The sequence below is a fragment of the Salvia hispanica genome, chromosome 5, assembly GCF_029641045.1.
Source record: "Salvia hispanica isolate PSC_SH4W2 chromosome 5, Shi_PSC_v1, whole genome shotgun sequence".
In the NCBI taxonomy this organism is placed as follows: domain Eukaryota; kingdom Viridiplantae; phylum Streptophyta; class Magnoliopsida; order Lamiales; family Lamiaceae; genus Salvia; species Salvia hispanica.
In genome coordinates, this window is record NC_142696.1 from 39,240,474 (window position 1) to 39,262,858 (window position 22,385).

Sequence of the window (22,385 nt, forward strand, 5' to 3'; positions counted from 1 at the left end):
ATCCTCTTTCACGAAAAAATCAACTTTTCTGTGACAACAAAGCAGCAATAAGCATTTCAGAGGATCCAGTACAACATGATAGAATGAAACATGTTGAAGTCGATCGTCACTTCATCAAAGAGAAACTTGAAAGCGGCATTATCGAATTCCCATTTGTCTGATCGGAGGAACAACTTGCAGACATACTGACTAAGGCGTTGAGTCCTAAAGTCTTCAAAGAATTTCTTGGCAAGTTGAGTATCGGAGATACCATTGCTCAACTTGAGGGGGAGTGTTGGAAAGACAAAAGAGCCGTTCCTCATTTATTGGAGTTGAGTTCCTAAGCAAGTAGAGTTCCCAAAGAGTGTAGAGTTCCTAAGTGTGTAGAGTTCCAATCTCATTTATTGATGTATTTGAAGGGTCTCATTTATCCCTATAAATAGTAGGATAATGAGCAAATGTAAACACAACAAAGAAATAAAGTGTTCTTCCATTATGTTTCCTATCACCAATCTCTTCTCTATCGATTACCATGTTTAAGAAAAAACAATATGTTTCACTCCAGCAGCTATAGCTGTTCAACACAACACATCTTTTTGAGAAATACATTAGAAAACAGTTAACAAAACAAATGAAGCATAAGCACGGGCTGCACCAGCATCTATTTGGTTCTTTTGCCCAATCCAATCAACCTAGAATCAAGAAAATGAGGACAAATACATTAAAATTTGCAGCAGTAACAACAGGCGAAAACAGAAAACCTGTTCGAGAAATATTTAAGTGGATATAACTGATAAAATAAAAATAAATTGAATTGATTTTAAATTCTCTAGTATCTAAATACTCCTCCACTATCTAAATAACCACTTCCCACTTTTCCCATTAGATTGTAATTACCACCCTAACAAATTTGATGTGATTAGCTTGCAAATGTATTTTAAATGTGGGTTGCAGTTACAAAAAAAATGTGCCCACAATTACTGAACAAATTTAATGTGATTTATTTCCTTAATTACTCCAAAACTCCTCTTTTATATATTGTATAGATATATTAATTCTAACTTTAGTGTAAATAATTTGTTACAAATTGAAATGGAAGAGTGCAAATAACATGGGAAAGAGGGAGTAATTATCATAATTCCTTTAGAACCTATATACTCCTATCAAATTTATACTTTTATTTATGTGTGCAAATCTTACGCATGATCGGCTCTCAACAACCAAGGAGAGAAGCAAGCGGCGCAGAATGGTTAATTTTTAGGGTTATTTATGGTTTTTTGTTGAATTATTATTATGAACAAAAAAATTAGATGATTTTAAATAAATACATAAATTTGAAAATTAAGAAACATTGGTGAAACTATAAATCATGGACGGAATGAAGTAGTTGTAGAATTAAAATTATAAAAACGAAGAATGTCAATGGACGTATTCATAATCATACCTCAAAACTATTGAATAATGAATCCATGATAGTACTATATATGACATTCTTTTTAGAGTTGCATGGAACTGGTAGACTGTAGAGCAATAAATTGGCTTTGGACCTATCAAAGCGTTAGTCCAATCCAAATATCCAATATTCAATTAGCAATCCAAACAAAGCCTCTCTGTTTCCACATGATTAAACAACTATAGCCCTTATTGGTCTATGAGTATATTAGAAATTAGGAGAAATGAGTCCATGATCAAGTATTTTGAAGCAAACAATAACTTTTAGATGTAGAAACTATTTAGTCTGATATAAGTTTCTGAATAATATTTTTCATGTACATCGTTATGTATGCTTAGTGGTTACATTTTGTACTCTACAAAATTCTACTCCTAAAACAACACTGCTCAAGCAAGAGATGAGATCTACAAATAAGTCCTCACTGCAAGGTATGGTGAGTCCACCCATCGGGTGATTGAACCCGAATTCTTCCTCAGCCTGGCACAACAGTTCTTGAAATGAAGGATGGTTCAAGTACGTGACTGGAATCACAAACCGCTTCTTTTCATTATCACCGGCATAGATGGCAACATGCCCTTTTGGAACTTCGGCTGACCTTCTTTCATTGGAGAAAGATCGTCTCAAAATTTGCCGAATGGCCATTTTTGAACCTCCTTTTCTAGACTTGGATTGAGAAGAGTGTTTGTAAATCAAGAAAGGTAATGAATATTTTGAAAGCTTTTTGATGGGTTGAAGATGCGAAATACTGTGTTGTATATATAGGTGGAAAACAAATGTTGAATCTCTATTCAAATTGATGAGCGATAACCACAAATGGATGAGTGGTTGTCTATGAAACCTGGAAAACACAGCTACATGACTCTGTCCATCTATTGTTAGTATTGAAATTGAACATATCATTAATTTGTACATTAATCATACCAAACTCTAAGAATTCATATGTTTGTGTTGTTTGTAAACATATATCATTAATATGGTCCAATTTTTTATCTATACATCACATATGTATCTCTCAACCAAAAAAAAAAAGATGTGATATGTTTTTTTTTCAAACTATTTGATACTGTGGGGCATTTGAGAGGCCAATGGTTGGTAACAAACATTGCTTTCAATCCTTCAATTAAAAATCTCCATTGTATTGCTTAAACATGATGGACAAATTAATCCATGTGATTCTCTCATGCTTTCTCATAACAATATTTCCTAAGCCTAAACCTAAACAGCCTAAAAAAATGATGTTGAACGCGTTCTTCTCTGTCAAAGTCGAAGGTTTTGTAGATAAGAGAGAAGAAGATATGTAAAAGACATATGCATGTGCTTTTAAGGCCAAACAACTGGACTTAGACATTGATTGATTACATAAACTCCATTTTGGATATGTAACTTTGTCTACTTTAGAAAATTTGACTGATTTTACTACCAATTGTCTCTTTTTTTATCTATCTTCTTACCAACTTTGAGGAGTGGAATCATTTCCAAATTATTTGGTCTTTATCTTTGTTCATGTTTTCTGTAATGATAGATAAATCTAAAAAGTAAAAAGTTATCTTTAATTCTATTCAGTCAAGATTAATAGAGTTATAAATTCAAAGTGAGCCCTTCACTAGAAATGATTGTGTTAAAACATATACCAACTTGTGATTGAGGAAAATGCAGATTAATTCTAAGATATAACAGTATCCAAACTTATTTAGTTTTTGTTGCATGTTTATCAGAAGATTGTGGTTTTAAAGAGAGCCATATGAATTAAGGAAAAAAACTTTCTTTGAATAATATGTTTCACGTACATTCTAATGTATTCTCCGTGTATACATTTCAAATCTACAAAATTCTACTCTTAAAACACTATTGCTATAAATCATCTTCTGCTCAAACCAGAAATGAAATCTACAAATAAATCCTCGCTGCAAGGGATGGTGAGGCCACCCATCGGGTGATTGAACCTGAATTCTTCCTCCGCTTGATAAAGCAATTCTTGAAACGAAGGATGGTTCAAGTACACGACTGGAATCACAAAGCGCTTCTTTTCATTATCACCGACATAGACTGCAGCATGGCCTTTTGGAACTTCAGCGGACCTTCTTTCATTGGACAAAGAACGTCTTAGAATCTGGCGAATGGCCATTGTATGAACCTTTTTGAGTTAGAATGAGATGAGTAGTAATGAAAGAATATAAAATCAGGAAAGGTAAAGAATATGTTGAAGGCTTGTTGATGGGTTGAAAGTCAAGAGAAGTATTGTATATATAGATGGAAAGGAAATATTGCACCCCTTTGGAAATAGAGATTGATTAGCAAATTAATGGATATGAGAGTCGGAAAACACAAGGAAATTGGATCATCAAATGGATTTGTCTATAAAATATTTAGCAAGAAATCAAGATTTTGAATGGTAATGTCCCCAACTAAGTCTTGCAATGTAGACTTCATCTTCCCCACATAAACCACAGAAATCAAATAGTTGCACAAAACATATCCCATGACCTGTTGATTTTTTCAAATGTGGACCATTTTGTTTTTCGTTTTATAACCCTATTATATAGGTTTGGGAAGATATATATGTGAAGTATAGTGCAAAAATTGGACCATATTAATGAGATGTTTACAATCAGCACAACCAAATGAATTATTCGAGTCTGGACAGATGCATGTGGTTGTGTTTTCCAAGTTTCATAGCCACCACTTATTCATTTGTGGTTATTGCTAATCATTTTCTATTCTGTAACATTTGTTTTCTACCTATATATATACAACACATTTCTCAACATCAATTCATCAACAAGCCTTCAAAATATTCTTTAGCTTTCTTGATTTGGATTTCTTACATAACTTGTCTTCTCAATCTACGTCGAGATAAAGTTCAAACAAATGGCCATTCGCCAAATTTTAAAACGATCTTTCTCCAATGAAAGAAGGTCAGCCGAAGTTCCAAAAGGGCATATTGCCATCTATGTTGGTGATAATGAAAGAAAGCGTTTCGTGATTCCTGTTGCATACTTGAATCAGCCTTCGTTCCAAGAATTATTGTTTCAAGCCGAGGAAGAATTCGGATTCCATCACCCTATGGGCGGCCTCACCATCCCCTGCAGTGAGGACTTATTCAATGACGTCGTCTCTAGTTTGAGCAGATGATGATTTGATGTGCAATATATGTTTAGGAGAAGCACAATTTTGTAGTTTAGTATCTTTTAGAAATGTAGTCAATGATAAACTAAATATACATGAAATTTATTGAGCCAATTTTCATATTGCAAATACTTATTTAAATTTCTTGTTATTTCTAGAGAAAATATATTCTTGCACAGCCGAAATCTGTAGATGAACAATTTATGATGAATTGCAAAAGATGCAGCAATAATTGCAAAACAGAACCATGTGATTATTAATGTCCTAATTTAATAGTGTCCCACTTGAATGACTCTTCCAAAGTGAATTAATTCTGTCACAATATATATCTCTTATTTAGCTTATGCTATAATAAAAATTTCTGATTGATATAGTTGTTTATGCTTAAATAATAGTATTGATTTTCACTCGTCAATGTAGACAGTCTACTATTCAAAGATTGGTCCATTTTTAAAGCTGTGTTCACAAACCACACAACCAGATGGATTACTAATCTGGCATGTATTTTTATGACTACAAAATTGAATCTGTAAGACTTCATTTATATTCAGTGTATGTGGGGCAGATGCAGTCTACATTGCATTACTTGGGAACAATGTCATTAAAAATCTTGATTTATTGCTAAATATGTTTATACCCATCTTGTGTTTCCCAACTCACATATCAATTATTTTGGTAACCAATCTCAATTTCCAAAAGGGATGCAATATACCACACTTCCTTTCAAGCCCAACCCAGATATGTATAGACAGTATATATCAGTAACAACGTTCTCCAGATAAATCGAAATTTTAGTAATTTAAGATATATATTAGCTTCTTCATATATTATCACAGAGTGTGTAGATCACAAGGATACGATATATAAGTATAGCTTAAAAATTGGACCACATTGTTTACAAATTTTTATTGATCTAATTAAATTTTCATTTCTGTAGGAAATTTGAGGGCCATGTAGTTTGACTTAGTAGGGAACTAAGCTCTTATTTACCTTAGAATTTTCAGTTTAATGCTTCAAATCTTATAAAACAATTGATGGACAGATCCATGTGATGATGTGAATATTCATGTGGTTGTGTACTCCATGTTTAGCCACCATTTATCTATTGGTGGTTATTGCTAATATTCATGCTTCTATTACAGTTTATTCACCTAAATTGTGTGTTTACTTAAAATAAAACTTGACAATTAGAAGAAACCCATTCTTGGATAAATCAACATATTAAGGTAATAAAAGTTTCTCCATAGTATAATATGTCATGTATTCTCAGTGTATACATTTCTAATTAAGAGATTCTAATCTACAAAATCTCCTCCTCCTAATACCGATTGATACATATCATCTTGTGCTCAAACCGGAGATGAGATCTACAAATAAGTCCTCACTACAAGGGATGGTGAGGCCACCCATCGGGTGATTAAACCCAAATTCTTCCTCAGCTTGGAACAACAATTCTTGAAACGAAGGATGGTTCAAGTATGCGACTGGAATCACAAAGCGCCTCTTTTCATTATCACCAACGTAGACGGCAACATGCCCTTTTGGAACTTCAGCTAACCTTCTTTCATTGGAGAAAGACCGTCTCAGAATTTGGCGAATGGCCATTGCCTGAATTTTTGCTCGAGCTAGAAAGAGAAAAGTAGTTATGAATGAAATCAAAATGAAGCAAGGTAAAGAATGTTTTGAAGGCTTGGTTGATGGGTTGAAGTTGAGAAATGTTGTATATATATATAGTTGGAAAATAAATGTAGCATCCCTTTGGAAATTCAGATTGGTTGGCAAAGTAATGGGGGTATGTGGTGGATATGAGAGATGGGAACAGAAGCAATCAAGTTAATGGATCATCACATGGATTTGTGTATCAACCACATAAACATATCAAGTCAATGAAATCAAATTTTGAATGCCATTGTTCCCAGGCAACTTTTGCATGTAGACCCCCCAACACTAAATCAAATAGTTTATATATCACACCTATGAAGTCCACAAAATTCAATTTAGATAAAATAAAAATATACGTACGAGACTATAAAAATAACATATTGTTGTGTGGTTTGTGAACACCAACATTTAAATTGGTCCAATCTTTGAAAGGTAGGTTGCACATATATTGACAAAGAGATCAATATTCAAGCAGACACAATGAAACCAAGCCAAACCATGCATGTTACGATTGCCTTGTAGAGATAAATATTAACTATTTTATATAATTATTAATTTTATACAATCAACTTTAGTAAATAGTATAATAAAATAATTATTTATAAAGAAAAATCTCATTCCTACTATAATCAACTTATAAAATAATTAATATCTAAATTAAAATAACTAATTATAAAGAAAAGTCTATGGCCACTAAGCCCTAAACCACATTAATTCAATAAATCATTTATTGGTTTGAATGTATATAAAGGGAGAAATATATTAAAATCCAGTAATATTGAACTTTGTAGGTCTACAACTTAAACAACTATAGCCCTCATTGGTTGGTATATTAGAAATTAGGTCTGTTTAGTAGATTTTTGACATGAGTCCATGATCAAGGTTTTTGAAGCAAACAATACCAACACTGATCACAAAACTTCGATGCCTGTTTTCGCCTAAGAGAGATGAAGGAGATAACAGATCAATATTGTAGAGTATATTTGCTTAGAATTTTTACTTGAACAAAATATGACTACCTATTCATTGATTTCTATCCATCTTCTTTTAGCAAACATCCATTAGTAGTATTGTAGTAAACAAGATGCCATAAAAGGCTAACATAATAAATATATTTGGAGCTATAAGAGAACTCTTCTTTAATCTGTTTAGACATATGCAGATAAGTTTGAGAGATGACACAGCTTCTAAACTCTTCTTGAGGGGTGAAAGCATAACCCAATCAGATTTTATCTTTATTGGGTTGTCTGTAATGATTAAGTTTTTCAGAAGTCATTGGTTGTTTAAGAGACTCATATGAATTAAGGAAACAAAAGTTTCTCAATAATATGATTTGTGTACATTCTAATGTATTCTCAGTGGATACATTTCCTAACTACAAAATTCTACTCCTAAAACACCATTTCTATATGCCCCTCATAAACCAAATGGAACAATAAAAATATGTGCCAGATTGTATAAAATGTCCAATCTTTGACATGTAGGTTGTATATATTGACAAGCAGAAATCAATATCTAAACAGAAACAATTATCAATCAACTTTTTTTTTACAGCATAAGCTGTGTGGGTCTTACTTAGATATTGATAATGAGATTGAAGCTAAAACATGGTGAGATGTCTCTGTCTAAGTTAGATAAGAAATATAAATAGTAACACACTTCAACAAAATAGTCGAACACTGGTTAGTAATCCATTTGGTTGAGTGGTTTGTGAACACAGGTTTTAAAGTGATTGAATCGTTGAAACGTAAGTGGTAGTATATCTCAACAAGCAGACATCAAAATCATTTTCTAACAGCATAAGCTGTATGGGTCTTAGATGATCAAGAAAGGATTTTTTTTTTTGTTCGGGTAGTGGTTGACATAACAAGTGGATATGCAATGGCCCGAGTCGAAATAACACAAGCCCATGAGAAGTCACATGGATTGTCTTTGAATCATCATAGAAATTGTGATGTAAAACTATGGCTCTACCAACCACACGAGGAGTCACATGGATTGCCTTTGAATCATCACAACAAAGTACTCTACCCAGCACACAATTATAAGATGTTGAAGCTGACAATAATTTTTGTGATGTAGGAACTATGTAGGTTACCAACTCTGGCAACAAAGGCCCTTCACACTACAAACTTTGACGCCCCTTACCTACAAAGGTCAAATTTTAGGAGTTAAAAATGATACTACTAGGACAGAAGGTGATATTGGAAAGACCAGAATGTGCTTCTATGACCTGAGTTGGACAATATTATGCTTATTATGCAATAGTTTTGTCAACATAACATGAACACATGAGTAACGAAGATGCTGTACGACAATGTAAGACATATACAACGCTGTTTTGGAATTCACACCGAGAATCTTTTCTTCAATTGATTCAGACAAATGTAGTCTGAGTGATAATAGTAGCATCTAAACATCTTCAATATCTATTGCAAGTTTAAGATTTTGGATTTTCAAGAAATCTATGGAGACAAGTTTTTGGGCTAATCCTGTCAAGACAAAACACTATAGTTTGCATCTGAAAATGGCTAAGTATATTCATATCTGTCATTACATACATTGTAAAGGCTGATCTACAAAATTGTGCTTCTCCTACAACATTTCTTGCATACATCATGTGCTGCTCATGCCAGAGACGACGTCAATGAATATGTCCTAGCTGCAGGGGATGGTGAGGCCGCCCATGGGGTGATGGAACCCGAATTCTTCCTCAGCTTGAAACAGTAGTTCTTGAAACGAGGGGTGGTTCAAGTATGAGAGTGGAATAACAAAACACTTCTTCTCACTCTCCCCTACATAGACAGCAACATGGCCCTTTGAGACCTCATTTCTTGATGAAGATGATCTTCTCTCGCTAGACAAAGACCGTCTCAGAATCTGTCTCATTGCCATTCTTGTATGAAACTGAGCTAAATGAGCAAGTTTTTATGGGAGAGAATCTTATGTTGATATGGTACAAGAGTTGGTGATGGCTGCAATGAAAATGTGGTGTGTATAAATAGAATTTTTAGAAATGGTTTAATTATATTAAAGGAAAAGAGAAGATATATGCAAATGGGCCATGATGCCTAAGTTGAAAACACACGCACATGGATTTTGTCTTGAGGTTTTGTTGAAGTAACATGATATATATATGTGGTGTGAGATAATTCTACCCAACTAACTATTGCAACAAGCCACGGCCACATGATGAAATTTGATGCATCTTTGGACAAAAGAAAGAGTGGTGTATATAAAAACTTTTAAGAAAACACAGGTAGATATGCAAAATGGGCCTAAGTTGAAAACACAAGCATATGGATTTTGTCTAAAGATTTTATTGAAGCATTGCAACAACATATATATATGTGGTGTGAGATAATTCTATCCTACCAACTATGTCAACAAACAAACAATGCATTCAATTCATCAAAAAACTTCATCTTATTGCTTAAACATTGATGGACAAATCAATGTGATTTCTCATGTGCTTGAGTTTCTTCATAATTCATAGCCTACACTTGTCAACTTTTATGTGATTTCCAAAGTTATACAACATTTCTTGTGTAGCTATATATACACTACATTTCTCAATTCCAAGCATCAACAAGCCTTCAATACATTCTTATCTTTCTTGATTTTTGATTTCCTTCATAATAACTATTCTTCTCATTCTAACTCGAGAAAAGTTTCACACAATGGCCATTCGTCAGATTCTAAGACGGTCTTTGTCCAATGAAAGAAGGTCAGCTGAAGTTCCAAAAGGCCATGTTGCCGTCTATGTTGGTGATAATGAAAAGAAGCGCTTTGTGATTCCAGTCGCATACTTGAACCATCCTTCGTTCCAAGAATTGCTGTTTCAAGCTGAGGAAGAATTCGGGTTCAATCACCCGATTGGCGGCCTCACCTTCCCTTGCAGCGAGGATTTATTTGTAGATTTCATCTCTGATTTGAGCAGAAAATGATTTGTAGCATTGATGTTTTAGGAGTAGAATTTTGTAGAGTAAAATCTCTTAGAAAAATACCCAATGAAAATGTATAAGAATGTATATAAAATAAGTATATCATTGAGAAACTCTTGCTACCTTAAATCCATGTCTGTTTTAAACAACCAAAATCCTGTGGAAACTTGCAAAAGAAATGAAATCAGATTGGACATTGTTATATCTTTAAACTCATTTTCTTCTGCCTGAGTGCTAAAACAGAATCATGTTATTGATGGAGTTTGTCACACTATCACCTGCATTGAACATGTGCTTAAAGTTACATAACTTTTTTTATCAAAGGGATACACATTTTTGCTGACAAATTATAATGATCAAAGAGAAACACATTTTTCCTGATGCTTTCATATCCTTAAGTAAAACAGTGAAAAATTTCAGTAAATTTATTCAAATTTTCTCCAAGTAAACAAATTAATGTGAATCCTCTAAATTGAAGACTCATGAATTTGCCCCGTACTTATTCTTGTAAATAAACCCAACGAATAAACAAGATAAACCAAGAAATGGAACAAGAAAAAAAGGATAAAAGGATAGAGGATGAATTAGTGTTATGATTTAGGTGAAGAATAAGAAAGAAATCCCAAAGGGCACTTTCACATACAAACACCTAATGGCTCCACAAACTAGCAACACAAGAACTAGCAAGCATACCTTTACAATCAACCTTAGTCCGGCAAAAGATCGAATGCAACCCGAAGGAATTTGATAAGTCTTCAAAAGATGAAGAAGGTGAGCTCTCAAATATGGAGAAGTTGTCTCTTACAAATATTCAAAAGCTGATGACAAAAACCCTAGACATGGGTATTTATACTAGAGGTTAAAAGTGCAAAACAAAAGAGGAAAAATGAGCAAAATTCGAAAATCGCACATAACGCCCGGGTCGGGCGTTTTTCTTCTCCAGGCCGGGCAAATTCTCTGTGGTCGGGCGTTTTGCTTGTTCGACTGCGCGGCTTTTGTAAAACGACCATAACTTCCTCGTCCGGGCTCCGATTGAGGCGTGTAAGGTACTCACACGAAGCTATTTTGACGATGAAGACAATGGTGGTCTTAGAAGAGAATTTGGACACCATCTTAATAGTCAAATTCTGATTTGAGTCAGGCCTCCGCATCCGGCTTGGCTCCTTGCCATATCTCCACCTTCTTTTCGTACCCCAATCAACCCATGGCCCTCGATGTCGTTGCATCCTATGTGAATATCCGGATACACATCACAAATTTACTCTGTTGTCTCATCATTTATTGTATGGCCATTATATTCTCAGAAATTTACTCTGTTGTCTCATCATTTATTGTATGGCCATTATATTCTCAGATTTTCTTTGTCACTTTTTTCCAAGTCGAATCTAGAAAATCAATAGAGACTTCGGATAGATTGGAATTATGTTTAGTTTTTTAACATTGAAGAATACTATTATACCCTTCTCTCGTAATTTCTCATTGAGTTTTATTTCACATGCACTGATCAAGGCTTGTTAGGAGTGTAGAAATACTACGTGTCTTGAGTTTTAATTATCAAATACTTCGATGCTCATGAATTTATCGATTGAAAATGATTTTTTTTAAAGTTCAGATAAACAGTGCATCCATTATTATTTTACAATACTAAGTTAGTTAAAGGGTAATACTATCTCCAATCCAAAAATTAAAGCAAACATTTTAATGGAGTTCTATCAAGTTAAAGCTCACATCTGTCAACAATTTTGATTATAATATAATTGCACCTTAGCATTTCATTCTTTTAATACTAATGCTTATTAATAAAAACAAAAATTAATTATGGTATTATCTATCCTAATTAGTAAAATTTATCAATTAAGACAGAAATGAAAAAAATCCGGATTATGAATCAAATAATTCAATCTTAACCATAAATTAATTATTAAAATTTTTTTAACTACCCACCAAAAGAAATTACTTAACTAAAAGTTGAGATATATAACTCTCAGATATGTTTACAACATTTTTTTAAACAACAACGTGGGGATGTAGCTCAAATGGTAGAGCGCTCGCTTTGCATGCGAGAGGCACGGGGTTCGATCCCCCGCATCTCCACCTCAGTTTTGGCCCATCCCAGCCCAAATTTGGTATGTATATGGATTTTTAAGAAAATACAAGTACATATGCAAAATGGGCCTAAGTTGAAAACACAAGCACATGGATTTAACTACTACCAATAATACTCTTTTCAAGAATATATTTTGTTTAGAAATAACAGCAAATTTAAATAACTATTTGCAATCTGAAAATTGGCTCAATAACTTTCATGTATATTTAGTTTATATCATTGACTACATTTCTAAGAGATACTAACTACAAAATTGTGCTACTCCTAAACATATACTGCACCTCAAATCATCATCTACTCAAGCTAGAGACGACGTCATTGAATAAGTCCTCACGGCAAGGGATAGTGAGGCCGCCTATAGGGTGATGGAACCCAAATTCTTCCTCGGCTTGAAACAACAATTCTTGGAACGAAGGCTGATTCAAGTATGCAACAGGAATCACAAAACGCTTCTTTTTATTATCACCAACATAGATGGCAATATGCCCCTTTGGAACTTCTGCTGACCTTCTTTCATTGTAGAAAGATCGTTTCAAAATTTGGCGAATGGCCATTGTTTGAACTTTATCTCGACGTAGATTGAGAAGACAAGTTATGTAAGAAATCCAAATCAAGAAAGCTAAAGAATATTTTGAAAGCTTGTTGATGAATGTTGTATATATAGGTGGAAAAAAAATGTTAAAGAATACAAATTGATTAGCAATAACCACAAATGAATAAGTGGTGGCTATGAAACTTGGCAAACACAACCACATGCATCTGTCCAGACTCTAATTATTCATATGGTTGTGCTGATTGTAAACATATCATTAATATGGTCCAATTTTTGCACTATACTTCACATATATATCTTCCTAAACCTATAAAAAAAAAAAAAAAAAAAAAAAAAAGAATGGTCCACATTTGAAAAAATCAACAGCTCATGGGATATGTTTCTTGCAACTATTTGATTTCTATGGTGCATATATGGTTTATGTGGGGAAGATGAAGTCTATATTGCAAGAGTTAGTTGGGAACAATGCCATTCAGTATCTTGATTTCTTGCTAAATATGTTTGGACATATCCATGTGATGATTGATCCATTTGCTCTCATATCCATTATTTTGCTAACCAAACTATATTTCTAAAGGGATGCAATATTACTTTTACACCTATATATACAATACTCTTCTCAACTTCAACCCATCAACAAGCCTTCAACAGATTCTCTACCTTTCTTGACTTTGATTTCTTTCATAACTCCTCATCTCATTCTAACTTCACAAAAGGTTCATACAATGGCCATTCGCCAGATTCTAAGACGTTCTTTGTCCAATGAAAGAAGGTCCGCTGAAGTTCCAAAAGGCCATGTTGCTGTCTATGTTGGTGATAATGAAAAGAAGCGCTTTGTGATTCCAGTTGCCTACTTGAACCATCCTTCATTTCAAGAACTATTGTTTCAAGCTGAGGAAGAATTCGGGTTCCATCACCCAATGGGTGGCCTCACCATCCCTTGCAGCGAGGACTTATTTGTAGATTTCATCTCGTGTTTGAGCAGAAGATGATATGTAGCTATGTTGTTTTAGGTGTAGAGTTTTGTAGAGTAGAATCTCTTAGAACATGTATCCAATGAGCATACATAATTACGAATGTTTTATCATTCCGAAACTTTTGTTACCTTAAGCCATGTCTTAATTAAACAACCAAATTCAACACATTTATTCTGAGCTGAAACGAAATATTTGTTTAAATGAGAAGGAAAGCTTCTTTTGATGGCTGTAATAAAGAAATGTGTTGTGTATATACAGATGATCGAGAAAGGAATTCGTATAATAGTTGAGTGGCTAACATGACAAGACAACAAGTGGATATGCAATGGCCTGCGAAGAAAGAGAAGCACATGAGATTGTCTTTGAAGCAAACAAGGGCCCTCACATAACAAACTTGGATGGCTATTTTCACCTAAAAAGCTCAATAATCAGATGTTGAACGCGTTCTTATCTGTCAAAGTCGAAGGTTTTGTAGATAAGAGAGAAGGAGACATGGAAAAGACCGTTGCATGTTCTTTTATGGCCCCTACTCTCTCACTTATCCCCAAACAGCTGGAGTTAGACATTGATTGCTAATAGATGAGTAAATATGTTTACTTCTGTTACTAGCAATGCTCTCACTTCTATCTATCTTCATTTGCAACTTTTTGATGGGTTGAAATTGAGAATGGTTACCAAAATAATGGATATGAGAGTTGGATGAATCATTGTCTGTTAACATAATTAGCAAGAAATCAAGATTTTTGTTGGCTCTTAATATTTTACTACTACCAATAATATATTTTGTTTAGAAAGAACAGCAAATTTAAATGACTATTTGCAATCTGAAAATTGGCTCAATAAATTTTATATATATTTAGTTTATCATTCACTACATTTCTAAGAGATACTAAACTACAAAATTGTGCTTCTCCTAAACATATACTGCACATTAAATCATCATCTGCTCAAGCTAGAGACGACTTCATTGAATAAGTCCTCACGGCAGGGGATGGTGAGGCCGCCCATAGGGTGATGGAACCCGAATTCTTCCTCAGCTTGAGACAGCAATTCTTGAAACGAAGAGTGGTTCAAGTAGGACAACGGAATGACAAAGCGCCTTTTTTCATTCTCACCGATATAAACAGCAAGATGCCCCTTTGGGACGTGAGCTGATCTTCTTTCACTAGACAAAGAACGTCTCATCATCTGTCGGATGGCCATTGTTGTACAAACTCGAACTCTGCTTGGTATGACGAAAAAACTTGTTTGCAAGAAAAGCTGAAAGTATTGTGGAAAGTTGCTGCTGATGGTTGCAATGAGGAAATGTGGTGTGTATATATAGATGATTGAGAAATGATCTTTTTTAACATAACAAGTGGATATGCAATGGCCCGGGTTGAAATAACACTAGCACATGAGGAGTCACATGGATTGTCTTTGAATCATCACAACAAAGTACTCTACCAACCACACAAGATTTTGAAGCTTACAATAATTTTTGTGATGTAGAAACTATGTAGTATACCAACAGTTGCAATAGGGCCCTCACATAACAAACTTTGATGCCTATTTTTGCCGGAAAAAGCTTGAAAATGAGACTGCTATGAGAGAAGGGGATATGGGAAAGACAAAAGCATGTGCTTCCATGTTGCTTACTTTCTGACTTCTTTCTCACACAACCTGAGTTAGATTTTGATTGCTTATAGGAACTCAATTATATGCAATTATTTTGTGTACATAACAATTTTGACTAGTACTACTAACAACTCTTTCATTTCTGTGTATTGTTTGTGCAACTTTAGCAAAATGACATTCTATTTCTTTGTGTTGTTTATAATGATAAATGAATCAAAACAATTGTAAGTCTTTAAGCATTCATTCTTATCATACTCTATTAGAACTAATATCCTTACTTTGTAATGCAAGAGTTACAAAGTAAGGATATTAAGTTTAACAGAGTAAAATAAGAATGAATGCTTAATGATGTATAATTGTTTTGATTCATTTATCATTATAAAATGAAGAGAAACGTTTTTCCTAAAGTTGCTAAAATCAATACATATGAATGCTTAAAGAATTGCATAATGTGCCTAAAAATTGAGTTTCTATTAGCAATCAAAGTCTAACTCAGGTTTATTATTTGTTTTTACATTCTAACAAGAAATGGGCCTTATGTAAAAATCAATATATATCAGACATGGCATTTTTAAGTTTTATAAGAAGAATTTTGGCTACGAATACTAGAATCAGAAATTTACTAACATTTTAAGGAGAAATTGTCATTTAGAATAATAAATATTATGTTACACCAAACAAATAAACCTTAAGTTCATTTCTTATATGCTTGAGAGACTTGAGTTGTAAAAAGTTGCAAAAGAAAACATGACTCATAACGATGAATTAAAGTAGCATATGCCAAAGAATGACATTTGTGCTACTAATTCTTGGTTTGTTTGTACAAAGTTGCACAAGAGAATATGACTTGTAAGTTGTAACAGTTGAAATCAAAGCATCCCATACCAATTAATGATCTCCAAAAATGAATCAGCCTTTACATTTCTATTATTTTCCTACTGAAAGAGTATTTACATTTCTTCTAAAAATAGTAGTAAAACTGTGATCTTCATGATCTACTCAATTGGGATGTCAGATCGAGGAACAAATCCTCGCTGCAAGGGATGGTGAGGCCACCGGTTGGATGATGGAACCCGAATTCTTCCTCGGCTTGGAGCAGCAGTTCTTGAAAGGAGGGGTGGTTCAAGTACGACACAGGGATGACGAACCGTCTCTTCTCATTCTCTCCAACGTAGACAGCACAGTGCCCCTTTGGAACCTCAGCTGATCTCCTCTCGTTGGATAGAGTTCGTCTCAACATTTGGCGAATGGGCACCATTGTTGTTGTATGAATTAATGATTTTTTCTTCTAAAATGTGTGAAAACTTGGAGAGTGATTTTTGCTCAGTCAATGTGTTGGTTGTGATGATCAAGAAATGTGATGTATATATAGGTGAAACTATAAGGCTACATTCTTGAAAAAGAAAAATTAGAGAAACATAAGCATATGAGAAATCACATGGTTTGTCTTGAATCATTTGCAAAGATTTTGCATTTGTGTGATCAAGAATCATTGTTTCCTACCAACTCTAGCAGAACGGTCCTCGGCAATGGCCCTACTTTGGCAAGCTGGTACCAACATTTGATGTCTTATTTCGACCTCTCAAGGCTCAATGAATCTGCTCATCTCTCGGCCGGCCCACCATGTGAGCTCGGCTGTGATGGAACTCGTACTCAGATCCTTACAGGTGCAAAAGTATCAGCCCGAGTGGTTAGGTTTCTGCAAGACTTATGAAAACATAGAAACATCATGTTTAGACAATGAATGAGATTTGCTAACTAATTCTTTATTACTAATTTTTTAAGTTTATTATTTCTCTTGATCATGAGAAGGTGTAACTAACAGTCACCTTTTCTTGATTTTGATATATTATAATTGATTTAAATAATCTTATTTGAATCAAGAACTGATTAACAATGTGAGAGGTATCATATGATATGTCAATTGAGATTTTTAAGGTAAGCAAGATTTTGTGTGCTCAAGAATAATTGTCATCAAGATTTTTACTATAACAACCATATATACATTTTTTTATTTCAAATTTTTTTTTTTTCAGAAAAAGAAAAGAAGCACACACAAATTGGAAGAACAGAAGAAGTTAGCAGAGAGTTTCTATTAACAGATTAAAATTTACTATAAACAATTGGCAACAAGGCCCCTCACATAACAAACTTAATGTCTATTTTCACCTCTAAAGCTCGAAAATTAAGTTGAGCGCGTTCTTATCTGCCTAAGTCGGAAGTCTTGTAGAAAATGATACTAAGAGAGAAGAAAACATGGAAAAGTCAAATGCATGTGCTTTTATGGCCCAAACAGCTGGAGTTATTAGACATTGATTGATTACATAAAACTCCATTACTACCACTTGTCTCATTTATATCTATCTTAGTTAGCAACTTTGAGGGGTGAAAGCATCTCCAAATCAGACCTTATCTTTGTTCATGTTGTCTGTAGTGATAATATGAATCAAAAGAAGTAAAGTATCTTTAATTCAATTCAGCCAAGATTGACTAATTACATAAACTACATTACTAGAAATGTATTCTAACAATCAATAGTTCTAAAAAATGATTGTGTTAAAACATATACCAACTTGTGATTGAGGAAAATGCAGATTAATTTTAAGATATAACAGCATCCAAACTTATTTAGTTTCTGTTGCATGTTTATCAGAAGATTTTGGTTGTTTAAGAAAGCCATATGAATTAAGGAAACAAAAGTTTCTCAATAGTATACTTCATGTACATTTCGATGTATCCTCATTGGCTACATTTTGTAATCTACAAAGTTCTATTTCTAAAACACTATTGCTATAAATCATCTCCTACTCAAACCAGAGATGACATCCACAAATAAATCCTCGCTGCAAGGGATGGTGAGGCCACCCATCGGGTGATTGAACCCGAATTCTTCCTCCGCTTGATAAAGCAATTCTTGAAACGAAGGATGGTTCAAGTACACGACTGGAATCACAAAGCGCTTCTTTTCATTATCACCGACATAGACTGCAACATGCCCCTTTGGAACTTCAGCCGACCTTCTTTCACTAGACAATGACCGTCTGAGAATCTGGCGAATGGCCATTGTATGAACCTTTTTTGAAGTTAGAAAGAGATGAGGAGTTATGAAAGAAATCAAAGTCAAGAAAGGTAGAGAATCTGTTGAAGGCTTGTTGATGGGTTGAAGTTGAGATAAGTGTTGTATATATAGGTGGAATAGAAATATTGCATCCATTTGGAAATAGAGAATGATTAGCAAAATAATGGATATGAGAGTTGGGAAACATAAGCCAATGGATCATCACATGGATTTGTCTGTAAACTAAGTCTTGCAATGTAGACCTCATCTGCCCCACATAAACCAAATGCACCACAGAAGTCAAATAGTTGCACAATACATATCCCATGACCTGTTCATTTCTTCAAATGTGGACTATAATTGTTTTATTTCTATAACGCTATAAAGTATACTCCCTCCGTCCGTGAATAGGAGTCCCGTTTTTCCATTTTAGTCCGTCCGCGAATAAGAGTCCCGGTTCACTTTTACCATAAATGGTAATAAGGTTCCACCTTCCACTAACTCACTCCACTCACATTTCATTTAAAACTAATATATACAAGTGGGACCCCTATTCCACTAACTATTTTCCACATACTTTTTTTAACATTTCTTAAAACCCGTGCCATTGAGAAATGAGACTCCTAATGGTGGACAGAGGGAGTATATTTTAAGAAGATATATATGTGAAGTACAGTTCAAAAATTCAACCGTATTAATGATATGTTACAATCAGCTCAACCATGAGTTAGTAGACACGAAACTAAGATGACATGGATTTCATATTTTAGTAGACACCAAAATATGAAATTAGCCAATAGAAGCACTGTTATGAGGGTTAGGTCTTATGATAATTGATGCTTTCTACAAACTAGCAAGGCTGATAACAATATGAAGAGTGAAGGCTTATGATGGACAGTTGTCGTGTGAGAAACCGGTCATTTACGTACATATATGCTGTTTCTCAGTTATTATCTTGTAATGTTGCAGCTTTGTTAATAAGTATACCATTTTCAATAAACGCAATACAGTTGAAAATTAAGGCATACATCATATTTCAGATTTAGGTGAAGATTATTCAAGTGGGACACTTGATTTGGATATCTGTGCAGGTAGAATCACATGGTTTTGCCTTATAAACTATCCTTCCTTTTTATTAAAAAAATAAAATACTAATAATGTGTGATTTTCATATTTGGAAAAAATTTAAGAATATAAATAATTCTGATAAAATATTCTTGATGCTAGGCAACAAATTACAAACTATTTTTTCAATTTAGAATGTTATATGGTCATCCCTTTTCTGCCACGGCTAGGCTGCCGAGAATATGGACCAAGACAAGCTGTTTAGGGCCAGAAACTAAACACCTAAAGTGTAGAATCAAAAATTCTTTACAGACAAGTGTAGATGACCAATTTTGGACTTTATTCTAGAATATATACGATTACATTTTTGAAGTCACAGCCGTAATCTTTTCTTGAATCGGTTCAGACAGATGCAGATAAGTTTGAGTGATAATAGCATCTAAACTTCTTTCATATCGATTACAAGTTTCAGATTATGGAAGTTGAAGAAATCCATGGAGACGGCTTTCAAGAAATAACCCAATAGTTTTGCATCGAAAATGGCTAAGTATATTCATTCTTGTCACTACATACATTTCTAAAGTTTGATCTACAAAAATGTGCTTTTCCTAAACCATTGCTACTACATATCATGTGCTTCTCAAGCTAGAGACGACGTCAATGAATGTGTCTTGGCTGCAAGGGATGGTGAGGCCGCCCATGGGGTGATGGAACCCGAATTCCTCTTCAGCTTGAAATAACAACTCTTGAAACGAGGGATGGTTCAAGTACGAGAGTGGAACAACAAAACGCTTCTTCTCACTCTCCCCTACATAGACAGCAACATGGCCCTTTGAGACCTCATTTCTTGAGGAAGCTGATCTTCTCTCGCTAGATAAAGACCGTCTCAGCATTTGTCGCACGGCCATTCTTGTAGTATGAAACTGAGCTGAAATGAGCAACTTTTTCTGGGAGAGAATAACCTCAAGTTTATAGGGTGAAAGAGTTGATGATGGCTGCAATGAAGAAATTTGTTGTGTATATATAGACTATTCAGAAATGGTATATCGAAATGAAAAATGAAGATAACAAGTAGATATGCAAATGGGGCATGATGCCTAAGTTGAAAGCACAAGCACATGGATTTGTCTTGAAGATTCTGTTGAAGCAACAAGACATATATTATGTGGTGTGAGATAATTCTACCCAACCAACTATTGCAACAAGCCATGGCCACATAATGAAATTTGATGCATCTTTGGACAGAAGAAAGAGTGGTGTATATATTAACTTTTAAGAAAACACAGGTAGATATGCAAAATGGGCCTAAGTTGAAAACACAAGCATATGGATTTTGTCTAGAGATTTTATTGAAGCATTGCAACAACAGATATATATGTGGTGTGAGATAATTCTACCCTACCAACTATGGCAACAAACAAACAATGCATTCAATTCATCAAAAAACTTCATGTTATTGCTTAAACATTGATGGACAAATCCATGTGATTTCTCATGTGCTTGTGTTTCTTCATAATTCATAGCCTACACTTGTCCACATTTCTGTGATTTCCAAAGGGACACACAAGCATTTCTTGTGCATCTATATATACAACACATTTCTCAAGTCCAACCATCAACAAGCCTTTCAATACATTCTTATCTTTCTTGATTTTTGATTTCCTTCATAACTATTCTTCTCATTCTTATAACTCGAGAAAAGTTTTACACAATGGCCATTCGTCAGATTCTAAGACGGTCTTTGTCCAACGAAAGAAGGTCAGCTGAAGTTCCAAAAGGGCACGTTGCCGTCTATGTTGGTGATAATGAGAAGAAGCGATTTGTGATTCCAGTCGCATACTTGAACCATCCTTCATTCCAAGAATTGTTGTTTCAAGCTGAGGAAGAATTCGGGTTCAATCACCCGATGGGTGGACTCACCATCCCTTGCAGCGAGGATTTATTTGTAGATTTCATCTCTGATTTGAGCAGTAGATGATTTCTAGCATAGCTGTTTTAGGAGTAGAATTTTGTAGACTAGACTAGAAGCTCTTAGAAATTGTATCCAATGAGAGTATATGAAATATATCATTGAGAAACTTTTGTTACCTTAAACCCATGTTCTTCTTAAACAATCAAAATCTGCAAAAGAAATGAAATCAGTTTGATATATTATAGTAGTATAATTGATTCAAATTAGATTATTTGAATCAGGAACTGATATAACAATGTGAAAGGTATCATATGATCTGTCAACAGAGATTTTTAAGTTAAGCAAGATTCTGTGTGCTCAAGAATAATTGTGATCAAGATTTTTACTATAACAACCATACTTACATTTTTTTACTTCAAACTTTTTTTTTCAGAAAAAAGAAAAGAAGCACACACAAATTGGAAGAACAAAGAAGTTAGCAGAGAGTTTCTATTAACATATTAAAATTTACTATAGCAACAATTGGCAACAAGGCCCCTCACATAACAAACTTTAATGTCTATTTTCACTTATAATGCTCGAAAATTAAGTTAAGCGCGTTCTTATCTGCCTAAGTTGGAAATCTTGTAGAAAATGATACTAAGAGAAGAAAATATGGAAAAGACAAATGCATGTGCTTTTATGGCCCCTACTCTCTCACTTATTCCCTAAACAGTGGAGTTATTAGACATTGATTAATTACATTAACTCCATTGCTACCACTTGTCAAATTCTATCTATCTTCTTTAGCAACTTTGAAGAGTGAAAGCATCTCCAAATTAGACCTTATCTTTGCTGGTGTTGTTTGTAGTGATAATAAGAATAAAAAAACAGTTAAAAGTATTTTTAATTTAATTAAGCCGAGATTGATTGATTACATAAACTCCATTACT

General features: G+C 34.1%; 12 protein-coding genes, 1 non-coding gene and 1 pseudogene across 13 annotated transcripts; 5 read left to right on the top strand and 9 right to left on the bottom strand.

Moving 5' to 3' along the window:
- Positions 1 to 1,693: 1,693 nt before the first annotated feature.
- On the bottom strand, positions 1,694 to 2,258 carry LOC125189375 (auxin-induced protein 15A-like). Its single transcript, XM_089058710.1, has one exon. It carries the CDS (start codon positions 2,072 to 2,074, stop codon positions 1,757 to 1,759), a length of 318 nt encoding a protein of 105 aa, XP_088914836.1. The 5' UTR covers positions 2,075 to 2,258; the 3' UTR covers positions 1,694 to 1,756.
- Positions 2,259 to 3,178: 920 nt separating this feature from the next.
- Positions 3,179 to 3,903, bottom strand: LOC125190829 (auxin-induced protein 15A-like). The gene has a single exon (XM_048088233.2). The coding sequence runs from the start codon at positions 3,555 to 3,557 to the stop codon at positions 3,291 to 3,293; it is 267 nt and encodes an 88-aa protein (XP_047944190.2). The 5' UTR covers positions 3,558 to 3,903; the 3' UTR covers positions 3,179 to 3,290.
- A 297-nt stretch (positions 3,904 to 4,200) lies between these two features.
- Positions 4,201 to 4,672, top strand: LOC148926817 (auxin-induced protein 15A-like). Its single transcript, XM_089058713.1, has one exon. The coding sequence runs from the start codon at positions 4,301 to 4,303 to the stop codon at positions 4,562 to 4,564; it is 264 nt and encodes an 87-aa protein (XP_088914839.1). The 5' UTR covers positions 4,201 to 4,300; the 3' UTR covers positions 4,565 to 4,672.
- Positions 4,673 to 5,779: 1,107 nt separating this feature from the next.
- On the bottom strand, positions 5,780 to 6,275 carry LOC125190827 (auxin-induced protein 15A-like). Its single transcript, XM_048088231.2, has one exon. It carries the CDS (start codon positions 6,161 to 6,163, stop codon positions 5,897 to 5,899), a length of 267 nt encoding a protein of 88 aa, XP_047944188.1. The 5' UTR covers positions 6,164 to 6,275; the 3' UTR covers positions 5,780 to 5,896.
- A 2,284-nt stretch (positions 6,276 to 8,559) lies between these two features.
- LOC148926818 (auxin-induced protein 15A-like) lies at positions 8,560 to 9,214 on the bottom strand (annotated as a pseudogene).
- Positions 9,215 to 9,589: 375 nt separating this feature from the next.
- Positions 9,590 to 10,293, top strand: LOC125187839 (auxin-induced protein 15A-like). Its single transcript, XM_048084486.2, has one exon. It carries the CDS (start codon positions 9,901 to 9,903, stop codon positions 10,165 to 10,167), a length of 267 nt encoding a protein of 88 aa, XP_047940443.1. The 5' UTR covers positions 9,590 to 9,900; the 3' UTR covers positions 10,168 to 10,293.
- Positions 10,294 to 12,185: 1,892 nt separating this feature from the next.
- TRNAA-UGC (transfer RNA alanine (anticodon UGC)) lies at positions 12,186 to 12,258 on the top strand. Its single transcript has one exon. It is a non-coding gene; the product is annotated as a tRNA-Ala (tRNA).
- Positions 12,259 to 12,452: 194 nt separating this feature from the next.
- LOC148926819 (auxin-induced protein 15A-like) lies at positions 12,453 to 12,901 on the bottom strand. Its single transcript, XM_089058427.1, has one exon. The coding sequence runs from the start codon at positions 12,823 to 12,825 to the stop codon at positions 12,562 to 12,564; it is 264 nt and encodes an 87-aa protein (XP_088914553.1). The 5' UTR covers positions 12,826 to 12,901; the 3' UTR covers positions 12,453 to 12,561.
- Positions 12,902 to 13,272: 371 nt separating this feature from the next.
- LOC125187838 (auxin-induced protein 15A-like) lies at positions 13,273 to 13,934 on the top strand. The gene has a single exon (XM_048084485.2). The coding sequence runs from the start codon at positions 13,550 to 13,552 to the stop codon at positions 13,814 to 13,816; it is 267 nt and encodes an 88-aa protein (XP_047940442.1). The 5' UTR covers positions 13,273 to 13,549; the 3' UTR covers positions 13,817 to 13,934.
- Positions 13,935 to 14,632: 698 nt separating this feature from the next.
- LOC125187843 (auxin-induced protein 15A-like) lies at positions 14,633 to 15,099 on the bottom strand. Its single transcript, XM_048084491.2, has one exon. It carries the CDS (start codon positions 15,002 to 15,004, stop codon positions 14,741 to 14,743), a length of 264 nt encoding a protein of 87 aa, XP_047940448.1. The 5' UTR covers positions 15,005 to 15,099; the 3' UTR covers positions 14,633 to 14,740.
- Positions 15,100 to 16,281: 1,182 nt separating this feature from the next.
- Positions 16,282 to 16,769, bottom strand: LOC148926820 (auxin-induced protein 15A-like). Its single transcript, XM_089058428.1, has one exon. The coding sequence runs from the start codon at positions 16,674 to 16,676 to the stop codon at positions 16,407 to 16,409; it is 270 nt and encodes an 89-aa protein (XP_088914554.1). The 5' UTR covers positions 16,677 to 16,769; the 3' UTR covers positions 16,282 to 16,406.
- Positions 16,770 to 18,099: 1,330 nt separating this feature from the next.
- LOC125190828 (auxin-induced protein 15A-like) lies at positions 18,100 to 18,674 on the bottom strand. The gene has a single exon (XM_048088232.2). The coding sequence runs from the start codon at positions 18,630 to 18,632 to the stop codon at positions 18,216 to 18,218; it is 417 nt and encodes a 138-aa protein (XP_047944189.2). The 5' UTR covers positions 18,633 to 18,674; the 3' UTR covers positions 18,100 to 18,215.
- Positions 18,675 to 20,067: 1,393 nt separating this feature from the next.
- LOC125200383 (auxin-responsive protein SAUR21-like) lies at positions 20,068 to 20,576 on the bottom strand. Its single transcript, XM_048098031.2, has one exon. The coding sequence runs from the start codon at positions 20,447 to 20,449 to the stop codon at positions 20,171 to 20,173; it is 279 nt and encodes a 92-aa protein (XP_047953988.1). The 5' UTR covers positions 20,450 to 20,576; the 3' UTR covers positions 20,068 to 20,170.
- A 362-nt stretch (positions 20,577 to 20,938) lies between these two features.
- Positions 20,939 to 21,635, top strand: LOC125200384 (auxin-induced protein 15A-like). The gene has a single exon (XM_048098032.2). The coding sequence runs from the start codon at positions 21,253 to 21,255 to the stop codon at positions 21,517 to 21,519; it is 267 nt and encodes an 88-aa protein (XP_047953989.2). The 5' UTR covers positions 20,939 to 21,252; the 3' UTR covers positions 21,520 to 21,635.
- The last annotated feature ends 750 nt before the right edge of the window (positions 21,636 to 22,385 follow it).

What these genes read in the sequence shown, in the direction of transcription:
- LOC125189375 (XM_089058710.1), bottom strand. Translation starts at nt 2,074, where the DNA reads ATGGCCATTCGGCAAATTTTGAGACGATCTTTCTCCAATGAAAGAAGG.
- LOC125190829 (XM_048088233.2), bottom strand. Translation starts at nt 3,557, where the DNA reads ATGGCCATTCGCCAGATTCTAAGACGTTCTTTGTCCAATGAAAGAAGG.
- LOC148926817 (XM_089058713.1), top strand. Translation starts at nt 4,301, where the DNA reads ATGGCCATTCGCCAAATTTTAAAACGATCTTTCTCCAATGAAAGAAGG.
- LOC125190827 (XM_048088231.2), bottom strand. Translation starts at nt 6,163, where the DNA reads ATGGCCATTCGCCAAATTCTGAGACGGTCTTTCTCCAATGAAAGAAGG.
- LOC125187839 (XM_048084486.2), top strand. Translation starts at nt 9,901, where the DNA reads ATGGCCATTCGTCAGATTCTAAGACGGTCTTTGTCCAATGAAAGAAGG.
- LOC148926819 (XM_089058427.1), bottom strand. Translation starts at nt 12,825, where the DNA reads ATGGCCATTCGCCAAATTTTGAAACGATCTTTCTACAATGAAAGAAGG.
- LOC125187838 (XM_048084485.2), top strand. Translation starts at nt 13,550, where the DNA reads ATGGCCATTCGCCAGATTCTAAGACGTTCTTTGTCCAATGAAAGAAGG.
- LOC125187843 (XM_048084491.2), bottom strand. Translation starts at nt 15,004, where the DNA reads ATGGCCATCCGACAGATGATGAGACGTTCTTTGTCTAGTGAAAGAAGA.
- LOC148926820 (XM_089058428.1), bottom strand. Translation starts at nt 16,676, where the DNA reads ATGGTGCCCATTCGCCAAATGTTGAGACGAACTCTATCCAACGAGAGG.
- LOC125190828 (XM_048088232.2), bottom strand. Translation starts at nt 18,632, where the DNA reads ATGGATGCAATATTTCTATTCCACCTATATATACAACACTTATCTCAA.
- LOC125200383 (XM_048098031.2), bottom strand. Translation starts at nt 20,449, where the DNA reads ATGGCCGTGCGACAAATGCTGAGACGGTCTTTATCTAGCGAGAGAAGA.
- LOC125200384 (XM_048098032.2), top strand. Translation starts at nt 21,253, where the DNA reads ATGGCCATTCGTCAGATTCTAAGACGGTCTTTGTCCAACGAAAGAAGG.